We start from the raw sequence: 16,588 nt of genomic DNA, 5'->3' as shown, positions 1-16,588 counted from the left end.
AGTATGGCTGCATGCGTACAGTGCACACTAACACAAAGGCATTCGCAGCAGAGCCGGTGTCAGCTCCTATTATTCGCCTTTGGAGTATATGACAGAAGCAGAAAAGGGATGATCGGATAATGGAGTATTCTGTCTTATGAGCTCCCTCTCTCGCTCTCTCTCTCTCTTTCAAATGCACAGACTCTGAAGTTCTTATTATTCAGGGCTGACCTCTGGCTAACCCTGTTCTCAAGCTCAGATGGGACAACATCAAAAGGCCCGTTCCCTTTTGAACTCACTGGGTTCTACAGAGAGACAGTTTGCTAAAGAAAGGGAGAGAGTCTTCTACAGCGAGCTAGAATTTCAGAAACTGGCCTGCCCATTAAAAAAAAATAAGGGAATCCTGAAAAGTTTATGATCAGCTGTCAAATCATCATTTCTCTCTCAGGCCACAAGCTTCCACTGTATGTGCCTGACTTTAAAGCGATGTCTTGATTTAATATTGATGTGTGATAAATATTGCAGAAAATTAGCTAGCGCGCTGCAGGGGTCTGTGATTTCCAGTTGCCGTGGAATTATTATGGGTAGATCAGATGGAAACAGACATGAGCCTGGATACTGTACATCAATGCTTTATTCATTCTTACTCTCTCTTTCCTCCACATATTTCACATGTGTCAGCAGCTCTCATTTCAAAGTTTTCCCATCTCACTTTTCAAGGGGCTGTTCCAGGTCACGACCGTAGACTTCACTTAGTAGTTGAATGAGGGATGAACACAAGCTAATACTAGAAGTGTGTTTGACTATATGACTGTCATCCTTTGTCCAGGAGGTTGCAGGAGGAGGAGCAGCAGCTGAGGACATCATCCCTCCCGGCCATACCCAACCCTTTCCCAGAGCTCTGCAGTCTAGCAAACTCCCCTGTGCTCAGTCCTGGCTCTCTCCCTCCTGGAGAACCCTCCACTGGCATATATGTAAGTCAAACCCCACAAAGACACTTTTCAGGGAACTGAGAAAGTTAACATTTTCCCAGCAGGGGTCCGGTGGGTTTCGTATTTTACCATGCGTTATAATTTGGTGTGGTTGCATTTAGGGGTGCGGGGAAAAATTGATACAGCATAGTATCGCGATATTTTGCGTGGCGATATTATATCGATACACGGACGCCAAGTATCGATATTTTATCATATAAACTACCGGTGTTTTAAAAAAATAATCAAATCAATTGCTTTTTCAGTCCACTAGATGGTGCGGAGTTGTTTTCTGGTGAGGTCAGCAGAGGTGCCGGGTCTGCGTGCGTGATTGGTAGGAAGTTGGTCCAAACAAAGATGGAGACATCAGAGAAAGAACTCAGATAAAACATGTTGTTGACACAGTTTTCCTTTGGGGACATAATTTGAAGTTGAAAAAAGTAATAAATCTCAATATATATTGTCACAACACTGAGAATTTCGCAGTATCGTGAAAGCATCGTGATAATATCGCAGTATCGTGATAATATCGTACCGTGACCCAAGTATCGCGATAATATCGTATCGCGAGATCTCTGGCGATTCCCACCCCGAGTTGCATTGGACATTGGACATTGTCTTGGTGCGATATGGGAGACCATGGCAGATGCTTTTCCCTTCTGGAAAAAACAGGATACGAGACATCAGCTGATTCTGATTTACTTTTATGTTGATAACTGAGACATGTGTGACTCAAGTTACTTATTTTGAAGAATGCACACTTTAATTATTCTAAATCAGCTGTATTTAGTGGTCAAGTGTGTTGGACATGAGCATTTAGGAATTTTCCCGGCTCCACATCTGCCCCGTGTTTTGCTCATCTGAGGCGTGATGATTGCCTGCATGTGATGGCACTCTAGTGTACAGATCATGTGTGTGTGCTCAAGAGTGTTTGTGCTTTGTTTGAGAAAAAAAGAATGGGGTGAAGAGTGGTGTGTGTGTGTGTGTGTGTGTGTGTGTGTGTGTGTGTGTGTGTACACAAGGCTGCATCTCTCTGAGTCTGTTTGCATTTGTGTGTTCATTTGTTGACAACGATTTAGAGACTGTTCCGTCTATTCCTGGAAGTCTGAGTCTCCCCGTCGTCACTGTTAATGGTCTTCACGTGGGGCCATTGCTGGTTACAGTGGCATGCCAGCTTACAGTAATGTGAGGGCGGACTATTTCTCATAAATACTCTCCCTGGCTAAGATCCTGGTCGGTTCTGGTACGATACCCTAGGCCGCAGTCGTTTCTTGCCAAAGTGGAAGTCTGAGTTGAATAAGACCTGCTCTGCCTTCTCAAGCGTCAGCTCATCAATCACTGAATGAATTGATAAACCTATGGCATCCAGTAAATGCTTTAAAAGTTTGGAGGTTGCGGCTTTGAATTGCCACCTGTGACACAAGTAGAGCTCTAGTCTAGATGGTTAATGCTGTCTTGAAATATTAGATTTCACTCTGGTCTTCACGAGGGGATGTTGTTTTTGTCTTTGGAGGAATGTTGAACTACTAGCTGCTGCATGGCAAATCTCAGTCCATAAGGTAAAGAGGTCAAAGATTAATGTCTTACTAAGTGGTTATGAGCTTTGCATTGAATTACTCTACGTGACATAACTTTGGCTCAATGTATGTAAAGCAGGCGTGTCTGGTAAATCTTCAGGAACCAATTTGTTAGACTGGTAGACCCGCTCGGGGGAGGAATGTTGTTGGTTTTTGAATTCCCATGCGGCCTGTTAAGAGTGCCGTATAAACCAGGAAGTGGATTGGGGGATTAAAGGCGGTGCAGGGGCGTTGGCGATTAGCGGCGTATCTAAATTATTACCGTCATCGACCAGTACGATGAAGTATCTGTAAAAGTGTGCTTTTTTTGAGCCACTCGTCTCTTTATTAAACTACTAGATCTGTCTTTGACGTTGACCTCAGTTGTGGCCCCACATCACAGCAATCATGTTTCCCATTTCCAGACAGACATTAAAGAGCAGGAATCAAAGGATTTTTGTCTCAAAACCAAAACATGTCTGCACACTTAAACTTCACAAAAAATGCTCATATCGATCCCCTAGAATACTTTAAAATATAGTGTTTCCGGGTTTTTTTTGGTCACACAGAGAAGACCTCAAAATACCAAGAATTCATTGTTGTATTGTATCTTACATGCAAAGTGCTCATTCCATAGTGAGACGTTTGTTCATGTTACATGAGATTGTTTTTGAACCATTTTTGATGAAGTTTAGGTAATAAGAATATACGTGGAGTGTAAGATAGAAGTTATCCATCATGTATTGAAACATCGGTGTACATAAGCTCAGAATGTACAAAAATGTAAACGTGCCGAGTTTGTACTGGTTTTGTTTTGCACGGACCACCGAGCCTTCATAATGAGGAGACAATGCTGAGAAAGAGCTGTGGAAAATGTAATTATCTTTGTGTGTTTGCTGTGCATCCATCCATGTGTTTGGACTCACGTCTGCCTCTTTGTGTGTTCTGTAAAATATTTACAGCATTGGCAGTGTCTATCCATTGTTGATGGCAATGGAAAGTATGTCTCACTCTGGTTGGAAATTCATTTCAGCACCTTTCTGTTGAAAGAAAAAAAACACTTCCCACGGAGCCGTCTCTTCACATACATGTTCTTTTGGGGTCCAGCTCTGGAGGCATGTGGAACAGCGGTAACACTGCTTTCTTGCAAACACTCCCTTGAGTAGTAGTTCAGAGTTTTGGGTTTGACAAGTGGGATGGTGGGCAGGTAAATCATTGCTCCCAGACCCAGCCCACTCTACTCGACCTCTAACCGTAATCTTTCCGACCATATCTGTCTTTATCTCTCAGTGTCAGTCTGTCTGTGTTTACCCCACTCCCTGCCCTCCACACCTTCAGTCCAGTCGGCCAGCCTGCTGGTGTGAAGTTTCTCTGTTTAGTTTACTGAATTTTCCGACCCTCGGGCGCTTTCTGACAGACTCTCGTATTTCTGTCCCTCGGTTCCTCCTGACCTCACTCCTTGGCCGCTGTGCAGGAGGCGTGAGGACGCAGTGCTGGGCTGTCAGGAATTACTGGGGAAGCTGTTTGACATGGCCATATGACTCCCAATTACCTCACTTTCTTCCACTCTCCTCTCCCTCCCGTCGTTCTCCATGTTCCCACTCATTAGTCCTCTCTGCAGCTATCCATTCTTAAAGGTGAAACTGGGAAATAGAAACACGGTATGTTCAGGGATTTGAAATGAATAGAAATAAAGCACAGTGTTAAAGTAATGTAGTCGTTCATACTGTCCAGTTGATGCTGCCGTAGGTTTACTGCAGGTGTGTGTGTGTGTGTGTGTGTGTCTGTCTGTCTGTGTGCCAAAGAATACATTTGGTTAATGTGGGAGCTGCAGGATGATGAAGAACATCGAACTAGGAAGCTGCCATCTATGAGCACTGGCACCATTCCAGTGTGGTATGTGTGAAAGCGTGCACAGATGGGCACATATCCTGCGAAAAACTGACTTCCTGTGCCTGCTAAGGATTACTACAAATACAAAATATGGGCTTGATTGAATGTTAAAACTCCGTGCATTCCATTTGGAAGCGACTGGGCAGAAAGCAGATATTACAACCGTGCCACACTTACAATGAATACTTGAAGCTGAGCCTGTGTCGTGCAATGGAAAAGCCTACAGGAAGCCTTGAATGCGAGGCAGTTAGCTTGTATATCCATTCATTTTCTCGGTCTAGGTTCTTGACAGTCTGTCCTCAGTAGTGCAATAGAGAGTGCTGTTATGTGCTCACTTGGACACTGTGTTCCCATAGCTGCCCCAGTCCTTCTCGTGTGGGAACTCTGATTTGATCACTGGGTTTCCAGATTTTGCTGGATTTACTGTACTTGGACTGGATGTCCTGTAGCTCACTGTGCTCTATCTATTGTATGGCAGGATCCCCACTTCCTGTCTCTGCCTCTCTAGTCTGTGTTTCATTATCTTTCTATCGGGCTGTCTATTTCTGTGTGTCTTGGACTGTTTAACTCTCTCTCTCCTCCTCTGTCATCCTTTTGTCCTTTGCTTCTTAGTTCAGCCAACATTCCTGTTGATCGTAGGAAGGAATGAGCACCGTGCACCGTGTCCTCGGACAAATCAGCTCACTAGATGAATTCTTATTCACACATGATGAAGTAAGAGGCCTAAAATAGGGCATGGTGCCAGACAAGCAGTGGAGGCTGGGTTGGCACTAATAACGTTAGCGCATGAGCTGTTGGTGTTCAGTGCCGGTGTCGTTGTCTCGTTGCGCAAGCTTTTTTTTATATCACACAGGTTTATGCAAACTTGCTTGCGTCGGTCTAGCATCAACAAAATAATGACTTGTTGTTATTCTTCAGTAGGAGTTGGCTTGTATGCAAAATGTTTCGGGTTTTTTCATTTTGCATCTATTTATAGTAACGAGATTTAGAGATGGAAGCAAACATGTAGAGAGATCATCGTTTGAACGTGGATCATACTAACTGCGTCTTTGCGGTGGCTGATGTGTGTTTCTTCCATCACTTTAATTGTAATACTTACTGCATGTAATATAAATCTGTCGAATGACCTTGCTTTCTGTATTTTCATTATGTTCTGCAGGTGAGATGACTTGTGTTTTCCTTAGTATCCTTTCCTGTCTACTTGCTATCTGGGTTGTATTCTTGGAACCTGCTGAGCCACAGTATCCCTGAAGGGATCATTAACATTTGCTCTAATGATGGTGATGCTTATCACTCTTCCCCCTCATCTCACTTTTCCTCACCTCTCGCTCTCGCTCCAGACTTCAAAGCTGTGACACCCACTTATCAAAAAAGTATCACAGTATCTTTGTACTGTACCAAAGTATAATTTAAAATGATGAGTTCATGATGTTGGCAGCCTCCATGTCAGCTTGTAGAAATCATGCGACAGTCTTGTGTAAGACTGGAACTGTAGTAAACCGGGTAGTACCACAACCAATTACGCACTCCGGAAAGAAAGAAGTAACAAGGAAGGTGTGACGCAGTGATCAGACAGCATACTGTAACGTAATAAGTAACCACATTTTAATACAATATGAGGGAAAGGTTTTCAACATGTTCCCAGTCTATGTATGCTTCCGTGTGCTGTGTGGGAAAATGGGAGGCGTTGTGGTTAAAATGCAAATTTATACCTGAAGTAATTGATATTTTGGTCAAATACTAAATACAACACTGACATATTATGAGGTTGATTTGGCAACTTGGATATTGCCTCGTAATGTCTGAAAAGTATCAACTTAGCTTCCACCGATTGATTACCAATTTAAGAAAACTGTTTTACACAAATCAATACTTGAAGTGGCCGTTCAAGTTTCTGAACGAAAGGCCAATAGGATTCAAAGTAGAAAACAACCGGTGTATACATGATGGGCATCGCTCCAGCCCTCCTCTCACTCTGTTAGCGCTGAAGCATGGCATTCCTCAGCTGCCGCCTCGTTCCTCAATGTTGGAAATACTCCGGGTCAAAGGGCAGATTTTTCCACTTTAAAAGGAAAAGCAGAATGGAATGCTGTCGATGCCCAAACTGTTGGCTTCATGGTGTGGGAACGTCTGTGGGCGCGTGCACGAGTGTGTGTATTTAGAAGTGTGTGTGTGTGTGTATTTAGAAGTGTGTGTGTGTATGTGTAAGCGTGCGCCTAATGTATGTATGTTTGTCTTTACAAGCAGGGATACTTATGTGTGTGCATCTGTGAGAGCTTTAGGCAGTATTTTTATGTGTGTGTGCATCTGTGAGAGCTTTAGGCAGTATGTTTATGTGTGTGTGTGTCTGTGAGAGCTTTAGGCAGTATGTTTATGTGTGTGTGTGTCTGTGAGAGCTTTAGGCAGTATGTTTATGTGTGTGTGTGTGTGTCTGTGAGCTTTAGGCAGTATGTTTATGTGTGTGTGTCTGTGAGAGCTTTAGGCAGTATGTTTATGTGTGTGTGTGTCTGTGAGAGCTTTAGGCAGTATGTTTATGTGTGTGTGTGTCTGTGAGAGCTTTAGGCAGTATGTTTATGTGTGTGTGTCTGTGAGAGCTTTAGGCAGTATGTTTATGTGTGTGTGTGTCTGTGAGAGCTTCAGGCAGTATGTTTATGTGTGTGTGTGTCTGTGAGAGCTTTAGGCAGTATGTTTATGTGTGTGTGTGTCTGTGAGAGCTTTAGGCAGTATGTTTATGTGTGTGTGTGTCTGTGATCTGCTTCTCATTGTGGCGCTGATGTGTTCTGCAGGCCGCACTGTGCGGAGATCAAAGATGACGCAGTGCCAGAAATCTGCTGGTTCACTCTTCCAGCAGCCAGCCCGCTTTTAAATGGGTCTTAAAGTGAAATACGGGACACACACATACAAACACTTGTATTGCGTAAAGCCACGTTTATATGTTTGCGGTGTGTGTGTGTGTGCATGTGTGTAGTTTGCACTGTTTATACCACTTGGATTGTTTATGTCTTTGTGATTATTTGTAACTGATGTGAATGTAAATAATGCGCTCAAACTGGATGTTTTATTGAGCTTGTGCGTGCGTGCATCCATGTGTGTATATTCGATGCATGCCTGCCTGATGGCCTCATTATTCCTAACATTACATCTAGTCCCTGAGCCCAAGACACACACACACACACACACACACACACACACACTTGCATGTTATCTGACGCTCTTTGTTGCAAAGGTAAAGAGAGCATGCAGGCGGTGACTCTTTGTCAGCATACATGTCCCTGCTCTCTTTCTCTTTCTCAAGCAGACACTTGCATTTCAACGTACACACAAATTGCTTTGGGTGACCGAGTGGATTTGTAGCATTTGTTTCTGTGAAGTACAAATTATTTGGCTGCTGTTGAACTAACGCTACCTGGAGAAGAGACAGACAGGTTATGGTCGAGTCTGGAACAGCTCATGTGTCAGGGCCATATTTATCCCCCACTGCTAAATGGAAACATGCCTCGACCTGCTACTGCCACACTAACATACACACGCACACAATATTAAGGTAGGCTGGCTGGCAAGATTAGTCTGAGTTTAAAATTGGCACTGGACAAAGCCACTTGGGAACAGATCACCATGTTATTCCTTTTGCACAAAGACTTTGTAGGTCAGTTAAATATGCATTGGCATATTACTAAGGGAAGTACTTAAATAATGCACCATGAGCTAGACATTCACAAATACTCAAGTCTGACCAAAACCAAGACTATCCAAGAGGAACTTATTTTATGGACGAGAAGTATCCCACTTGTGTATATAGACACAAACTCTTTGGTTTAAAATCATCCTATTACATGCTGCATTTATTTACACGCTTCCAGTAAAAAATAGGTCAGTGTCACTGCAGCCACTAAGCCATGTGCAGCTTACATCCACTGCCTGCAGAAAACTGCATTACGTTGAACACCTGCATCACAGCCAATGAAAAAATAGCAATGCATACACATAAAGTCTTAAAGACATTCCAGCTGCAGAGATTATGCATAAAAAAAACACATGTTGCTGATAAAATGCTCAGCAACGATTGATTTCTAATAGACATCAGAGAGGGACATTAGCTGTAGGCTGCTATGTAATACCAGCACCGAGGGAGCATGGGGACAAAGACATCGGTGTACTAGAAAGAAAGGTAAAGCCTTACAAGAAAAAACTATCCGCTGCCAAACGGTGTGCTCCAAGAATATCTGAAAATGTGTTCAAAATAAAGACACGGTGTATTTTGAGTGTAGTGAAGCTGTGAAAAGAACTTTGACCGGGTCAGCCACTGAGTTTGTGCACAGCAGACGTTGTGACTAAACAGCACTTCTGATCTTAAACTGCCCATTGTCCCTGCGATTCCAACCTTGTTTCGGAGTATCATCACAGGAAACCAAGCAAGAGCAGGTAGAGTCCCAAAGGAGTCTGACTGTCAGGCAGATAGACATTAGCCATTAGACATTAGTAGACATTAGCTTACATTAGCTCCCTTTTTACCCCAACATCCAATTATGTCATCAAAGTTCATGTTCTAGTGATAGATTAAAGAGGGGATCCTTAAATATTAGAAAAAGGTTCGTAATTGATTATCTACTGAATTCATTTCTGTCTTGAATTTTGCTGAATAATGTCTGGACCACCGAGGCTGTGGGGATGATGCACCTTTAATGGAACATCCCTCACTCTGAGTCCCAGAAGGCAGGCAGTGTAAGATTAGAAGCCACAACCTTCACCCAGCTAATAGGGCGAGATCCCATTACTCCTGCAGCTAATGGGAATCCCTGATGGTGTTAGCTCTCTCCTCTGGCTGTTCTGACAATCTAAGATATAGAGACAATGTGAGAGCTTTTGCAATTATCCATCCTGGGCAAACTACTGACTATTCCAAGAAATATTGATCCTAAAACTATTTCATTTATACGTTTTGTGTCCTCCGCGGCTCATGCTATGTACGCATGTGTCCATGTGTTTCACAAAGAGAGCAATGTGTTGCTGCCTGTGGGCATTTCATCTGGCCAAAGCTGAACAGAGCTGTTAGACCCATGTAGGTCACGGAGACTGCATCTCTCTCTCTGTCTGTTGCGCTCTCTCGCTCTCTCGCTGTCTCTCTCTCTCTCTCTCTCCCTGTTAGGGAATGTAGGACAGCTCAGATTTCTGAAGCTGCTGCTATGAAGAGGAGGGAGGGAAGAAAGAGGAATAAGCATATATATATATACTGTATATACATATATACATAAATATTTAAAATAAAAAGAGTGGCATTTTGATGAGTGTCATAAAAGGTTTAACAAAAAATATGTAAATTCAATCCATGATGCAATTTATTAGATTATTTTGTCAATGTATTGCTCCTTTGGCATGTACCACAGCAAACAGTTTATTATATGCCTAACTGTTAATATGTTTATTCTTTTTGAAAGTTTGACAGTACTTCTGTATTATTTATATACAAATTCATCAGATTACTACAGAAATCCACTTTAAAATTGTTGGACATCAAATCAAGGAGACAGCTCAAGGTAAAAAAAAACACCTGTGTCAGAAGACAATTGGGGAAAGAAAAGTAATATTGTAATTTGTTATACTTCAGTATACTTTGTCCACATACTTGAAATTATAGGATTGTTTAGTACTTTAGGATGATGGTCAGGCCACTTTTATTTAAAGTAAAAAAAATACAAAAAGAGGGTTGTGACAAAACAAATGATGTTACAAATGTAGCTATGGCCTTCAGTCTTTGATGTTGAAGAACAGGTTTGATTGCTTAAAAGCCCCTTTCAGAGGAATTTGGAGGCAAAGACAGACAGTAGAGAGAGAATGAGAGAAAAGAGAGAGTGATAGACAGAACTGTGGCACTGTGATCTTGGCATCTCCAGAGAACACTCCCCCTTATTGGGGACAGTTTGTACAGAACTGTGGCACATACTGTGATTCCTCTGAATGGGAGATGATTGTTAGTAGCTGTGATGCTGGTCGTCCTCTTTTTAAACTCATGGGACACAAGGAGCTGTCCATGGTTTTCCCTTCATAAGAATGTCTGTCTTACTTTTTACACTTCTATTGATAATATTACGAATAACATGATAGTTTTATGATCATTCAATCACAGAATTATTACAACGTGTTACTTGTGAGAACAGATTGTTTGTTTTGTCAAACAATTAAGTAGAAGTCAAAAATTGTCCCGAGGCCACCAATGGCACCAACAATGCCACAGCTTGCCATCCAACCAGTGGAACATTTACAGTCTGTGGCCAAAATTATGCCAATGATTTCATTCTTTTGTTCGCCCAATCACAATCCCCCTGCCCCATTCCTCTGCCCTCCTGCTGTAATTGGACAATGGCTCCAAATCAGCAGTGGTCTGAAAGGACATTTGCTACCCGGGGTTTGCTGGCAGTCGACCCTGGTACACAATTCAGCATCCGCCCCCACTTTTACTCCTGTTGGTAAAATATTTGGCTCCATGCAGCGTGCTCTCAGCAGGTAGTCACAGTAAATAGGGGAGGGATTGTTCTTGAATCATCACAACCCTGTCTAGATGGCCTTCAGGAAGTGTTTTGCCACACACTGTGCATGTGCAAATCTAGTTTAAGTAAACAAGGGTATGTTTTACCTTTCAACCAACTGGTGATAGTATGGAATTCAAATGAAACATCTTTGTAGCTGTATAGGGATGTTTCCGTTGAAAAAAGACTGTGCTGGACAAACTAAATTGATACCTTCAGGTCATTAGAAGTGCTGGAGCAATGACTTATGGGTAAAACTGAAGGCATTTTCTGATGGATCTTTTTTTGTGCTTCATAGACTTTGACATTAGTTACACACATCCCAGATCTTTTTAACTTTGGTTGAGCGCAATATTTTCTCTGCCATAAAGCACAATTTGCACTGCAACTGCTATTTACCTCACCTCACCACCACCTTCAGTTGTGATAAATACCCTGTATATGTACATGCAGTATGTTGAATGGCTTGTTCAAAGGCCTGACATCAATTTGTGGTACCTGACCCGCATCGCTAATTAAATTTGACCCAGCTCAGCGGCAAAATCTTCCAACCTTCAACTTGAGGAATCTCGATACCCTGAGAAGGTGTTAGGACTTCATGATTTAGATACAGAGCAGGCTCTGTGGGATAACTACCGGTAACCACCCGATATACAGTGTGTGGTTTGATGCATGGCTGCATGTCTGCCACTGTACATGACTTTGTATTGTCAGTGTGCACTGGGAGTCTTTTCCTTCTACGTTTCTCTCCGTACATCTCTCTCTAATCCCTCCCCTCCTCCGTCCCTCCCTCTGTCCCCCGCCTACGAAATCCCATTCGGCCTTCTCTTGCTTCGCTGAGTCCAATATAGGCCTCTGTGTCTTGGGTCTTAATTTGATGCGGTAATTGGATGACAAGGGACAGTTCACCGTCCCTTCCTCATGAGTCAGCAGAGTTTTTTTGGCTAGTGCCTCCCGCTACTGCTGACTGCAGGCGCTGAGCGGGGACGGCCAATTGTCCGATGTATCTCCATCTCATCACCCGGAGGTTCGTTTCCAGGGGCGGCCGAGACCACACACAGCGCCACATTACAGTCAGATGGGGCTTTAAAGAGAGTACTTGTTAATGAGAATAGGGCGCTGGGTGGGTCGTGTGAGCCAAATCAGCTTATCAATGGCTACAGTTCTTTTTTGGCAACACCAATAGGGGTTTTGTAAAAGACAGAGAGAACAGATATATCCATACATTCACAGTGGAGAGGTTTGTCTTGGTTCTGTTGGATAAATCAACAATGTAATGCGCTCCGTTTATAATAAAAACTGTATCATGTGTCCTGCTTCCTGCCCATACAATCAAGTCTCTACCCAGGGACGTTAATTTTCATGTTATATGGTTGTTTTGAATAAAGCTAAAAAACTACCATTTACAATAATCGTATCTCGTCAATCGCTTTAAATCATTTTTTTAATTTTTTCGAGAGTGTACTGTATAAGCTGTCCGAATACAGTGAGTGAATCTGTTTTGCTTCAAATAGTGTGCATGCTGCAACCAAGAAGCGTATTCAATCAGAGCTGGTTGAAGTTCATTTAAGGGATGTGTTGGGTTAGAGCAGGGATTCCCAAAGTGGGGTGCGCGCACCCCTGGGGGTGCGCGAGCTGCCTCTAGGGGGTGCGCGAGAGGAAAAGTGTAATGGCGGTCTGATGGTGTAATAATATTAAATATAAAAAAAAAATGTAATTTTAATTTAAAAACTGTCAGGTGGGACATCTGAAGCTATCAGTCGTAAAAGAGGAGAGGGACAGAGAGAGATAGAGGAATCGGAGGCGAGGGGAACGGAGAGGTGCGTGGGGAGAGACCGGGAGAAGAAATCGAGCCAGAGGAAGATGAGACGGAGGAAGGAGGAAGGGATTGCACAGACAAATCGGGAGCACATCGGCCCATCGCGGAGTCAAGGTGAAAAAGAGGAAACGAGAGTGAGCATCAGACTGGGAAAAAAAGAGGAAATATGATGAAAAGTATCTGTGTCTGGGCTTCACTTGTATTGGCAACGCAGATTCCCCAAAGCCACAGTGCGTGGTGTGCAGTGAGGTTCTGGCTAACAGTCTGAAGCTCTTATTTACGTCGCCACCTGAACACCAAGCATGCCAGTGCAAGTCAAAAGCCCCTTACATTGTTTATATCCAAATTGGAGGAGTTACAAAACAGCCAAAACAACTGGAGTCTCATTCATGTGTTGGGTCTATAAATGACGCACTACGGGCTTCATATCTGGTTACAGAATAGCGAGAAAGGGGCTACCGCACACAATCGCCGAAGACGTGTGCTCGCCAGCTGCCAGAGAGATGGTGGAATGTATGATTGGGGAGAAAGATGCAAAAAAGTTGTGCATGATCCCGGTGTCCAACAACACTGTGTCGCCGCATCGATGCTTTGTCCGAAGACATCCTGGCTTCATTAGTCGGCCATTAATTGTAAATTAAATGTGATAATCTGCCTCTGAGCCTGTGCGTGTGTCCTCGCGATCCTTATTGCTCTTTAAAAGTGACGCCTTGTGTCACTGAAAGTTATTGAAACTTTGTTGCAGTGTTTCAGGGTGTTTTCACACCTTCAGTTCGTTTGCTTTGTTCTGATTCAGGGATTAATATGATACAATGTTGCAGTTGCTCCTTTGTTCGGTTTGTGTTCACACTGCAACATTTAACAGCGGACTAAATCTTGTAAACAAATGCCACGCGCGAGCAAACTGTTCTCTCATTGGTCCGATTCTTATGCGGCTATGAAGGCTTAAAAGGCTCTGTTGCGTCTTTTTTTTTTTTTTTTTTTAATGGGGGGGGGGGGGGGGTGCGCGAACCCGGTCGGGATGTAGAAGGGGGTGCGCGGCCTAAAAAGTTTGGGAACCGCTGGGTTAGAGTATGCCATATTTGTACACAGCCTGAAGGCTAAACTCAGGGCAATAAAGTCCCCTGTGTATGTTAAGTGGAAAGAGTGTCCTTGTTGCTTTGACATTCCAGAAAGAGATGACATCAGGCTTGAATTTACGTATGAATAGTTGGTGTGACTACTGTCTTTTTGGCAATAACTGTGATTTGAATTTTTTCTTTGCTGTTTAACAACACATGACATTGCCCACATGTAAGGGATCCTAATGTGTGCACAGGCTTGTGTCCTTAATGGATAATGGTCTGTTAGAATTGTAATCTGCCACAGTAACTCCTATCTGATGTAATGGCTTGTAATGTGTACGTAATACCAGTGGAGCTATTTATAGACCAGCAGCCAATTCTCAGAGAGATGGATGTGTGTATGCGTGAGAGCTGCTGGACGTTCACACACACACACACACACACACACACACACACACACACACACACATATGCTTGTGTACATACTTTAGTTTGCCAAAGCACGTTCTCATACAGTGCAGTTTATTCTCTCTGTCTGTTTGTGCCTGTAGCTTTTGTGTGTGTCTGGACTGTGTGTGTGTGTGTGTGTGTGCAGATACTCAATACACAAAATATGTAATTGCTTAGCACGTTTGTCTGTGTATCTCAAGATGTGTGTGTGTAAGTTAGCACATCTGGGTGCCTGTGTGTCTGGTGGTGTGCGTGTGTGTGTGTGTGTGTGTGTGTGTGTGTGTGTGTGTGTGTGTGTGTGTGTGTGTGTGTGTGTGTGTGTGTGTGTGTGTGTGTGTGTGTGTGTGTGTGTGTGTGTGTGTGTGTGTGTGTGTGTGTGTGTGTGTGTGTGTGTGTGTGTGTGTGTGTGTGTGTGTGTGTGTGTGTGCGCGCTGCCTGAAGCTCTCAGTCTGTCCCTAGGGCGATTACATCACAGGGCAGTTATCAGACCTTAGTCATCAGAGAGGTTGAGAGGCCTGCTCTGTTCTGCGCCTCCGTCAAAATGAGGACACAGTTAAAAGCATAAGAAGATAAAGGCTGCATCCGAAATCGCATACTGTGCACTACATACTTAACATGTGTACTGTCTTGAAACACACTTCTGTGTATTAACACAAAAGCAACAACAGACAAACAGCGTGACGTATCTTTCACTGTGATGAACTGATGAACGCGTCGCTTCCTGAGAGCCTCCTGGACAGTTTGGGAAGTTTTCCTTCTTCACCTCTGCCTACCTCCTGTTTTTGTCCACATGACTATTCTTTTACCTTTTTAAGAAGAAGACCAATAATTAGAGCAGGTCAGTTGCAGTGTGTCACTCCGCTGTCATCTCTGTCCCCTTCCTCATTCCTTCCACTCACGAGGCAGTCTAATATAGTATTGCCACACTGCAAGATAAGATTTCCATCCACAGCTAATGAAGGATCAGCTCCCACCCAAATTAGTAACACGTCGGTAACATCTGAGTCACAGTTAAAGACGTCCATGAGGTGGCCTTCCTAATGTCACAAGGAGATACTTTACTGATGATTCATGCCGCTCCTGCAGATGCTGCTTATTACTTCTACAGCCCTATCTCGTAAAAATGATGTTCCCGTACAACAAAACTGCATTGTCAATTAAGTTTTGACGGAAACATCTTTTGTTTTTGGATTGCGTTTGCTTTTGACGTATCGCAAAGCAGTTTCAAATGAGTCCGTGGAGGAGGTCGGGCTGGTGAATGGGTCAACCACAGGGCTTCACCCAGCAGACTGCTGTCTGTGTCCCCCGTGTGAACTTTTGCTGCATAAACTTAACATGGAGTAGTTTTCTTTCGTTGTGTATTTTTTTTTGTTTCAGTTTCACACTCATTTTAGCCTAACCACAATGTCTTTTTGACAAAATCTAACCCAGTTTGTTTTTTTCAATTTACAACTTTAAACCTTCAACCGGTTTAAAACTGCAATCGTAATCCAGAAGGAAAAAAAATGCTTCAATCAAAGCATAATTGAGAGTGCAGTTGTATGGGAGGGTATGCATATGAGTGAAGTTATCCCACAGTTGTATGCGAACATCATTTTGTAGGAGACAGGGTTGAATTTTTACCACTTACCATATTCCTACCAGATACCAGTTTGTTCTGGAACGTCCCCTCGCCATCCGAGCCGCCTCGCGTTTCTTATCACCATACTTACAGGCGTTATGTTCAAGTATATTTTATATTTGTCACCCATATATCCTCAACAACAAATCATCCAAAGTGCATCTCTGATGTCTCATTTCTACACAAACCCTAATGTCTGACATGGGATAATGGACGTGTAATTAACCAAAACAATCTGACTTTCCCTTTTCACTTAAGACCAGGTTGGAAAGTACAACTCCATATTAAACAATATAATTAAACAGGATTGAGCTCAATGCTAATTAGGATTGTTGTGTTACGCGCTGGAGCTTGGACATGGCAGACAGTGGGGACTTCCACATCTATTTTCATGTTTAAATCATTTGTAATCTTTCGCAATTATTTCTGAGTTTCTTCAAATAACACATGATCAGTCCTCCCAGCATTTTGCCATCTTTGTCCCTGCTCCAGTGGGGTGGATTGAGAGGGCATAATGGGACTGAAAGTTAATGCTATCCCCAGAGACTTCTCCCTTTTTGCAGACTCACTCTGACTAACCAGCACGAGTTGCTCCTCCAGCGGCAAGATAATGATCCCTCACTGGCTTCCCACCTGCAAACTTTGCCACATTGAACATGTTGAGTTCAGTGAAGTGCACGACCAAGCCAGAACCAGTACTGCGGCTAGATA

General features: G+C 43.2%; 1 protein-coding gene across 2 annotated transcripts in view; it reads left to right on the top strand.

The window, feature by feature from the left end:
- The window catches only part of grb10b (growth factor receptor-bound protein 10b), a 58,493-nt gene that overhangs the window by 24,295 nt on the left and 17,610 nt on the right, over nucleotides 1-16,588 (top strand). For both annotated transcript variants that reach the window (XM_079275276.1, XM_079275275.1), the window contains exon 5: nucleotides 809-953. In XM_079275276.1, the coding sequence (XP_079131402.1) occupies nucleotides 809-953 (145 nt within the window). The remainder of the gene's footprint in view (nucleotides 1-808; nucleotides 954-16,588) is intronic.

Source organism: Melanostigma gelatinosum, assembly GCF_949748355.1.
Source record: "Melanostigma gelatinosum genome assembly, chromosome: 9".
Taxonomy (NCBI): Eukaryota; Metazoa; Chordata; class Actinopteri; order Perciformes; family Zoarcidae; genus Melanostigma; species Melanostigma gelatinosum.
This window is presented reverse-complemented; position numbering and strand designations above follow the sequence as displayed.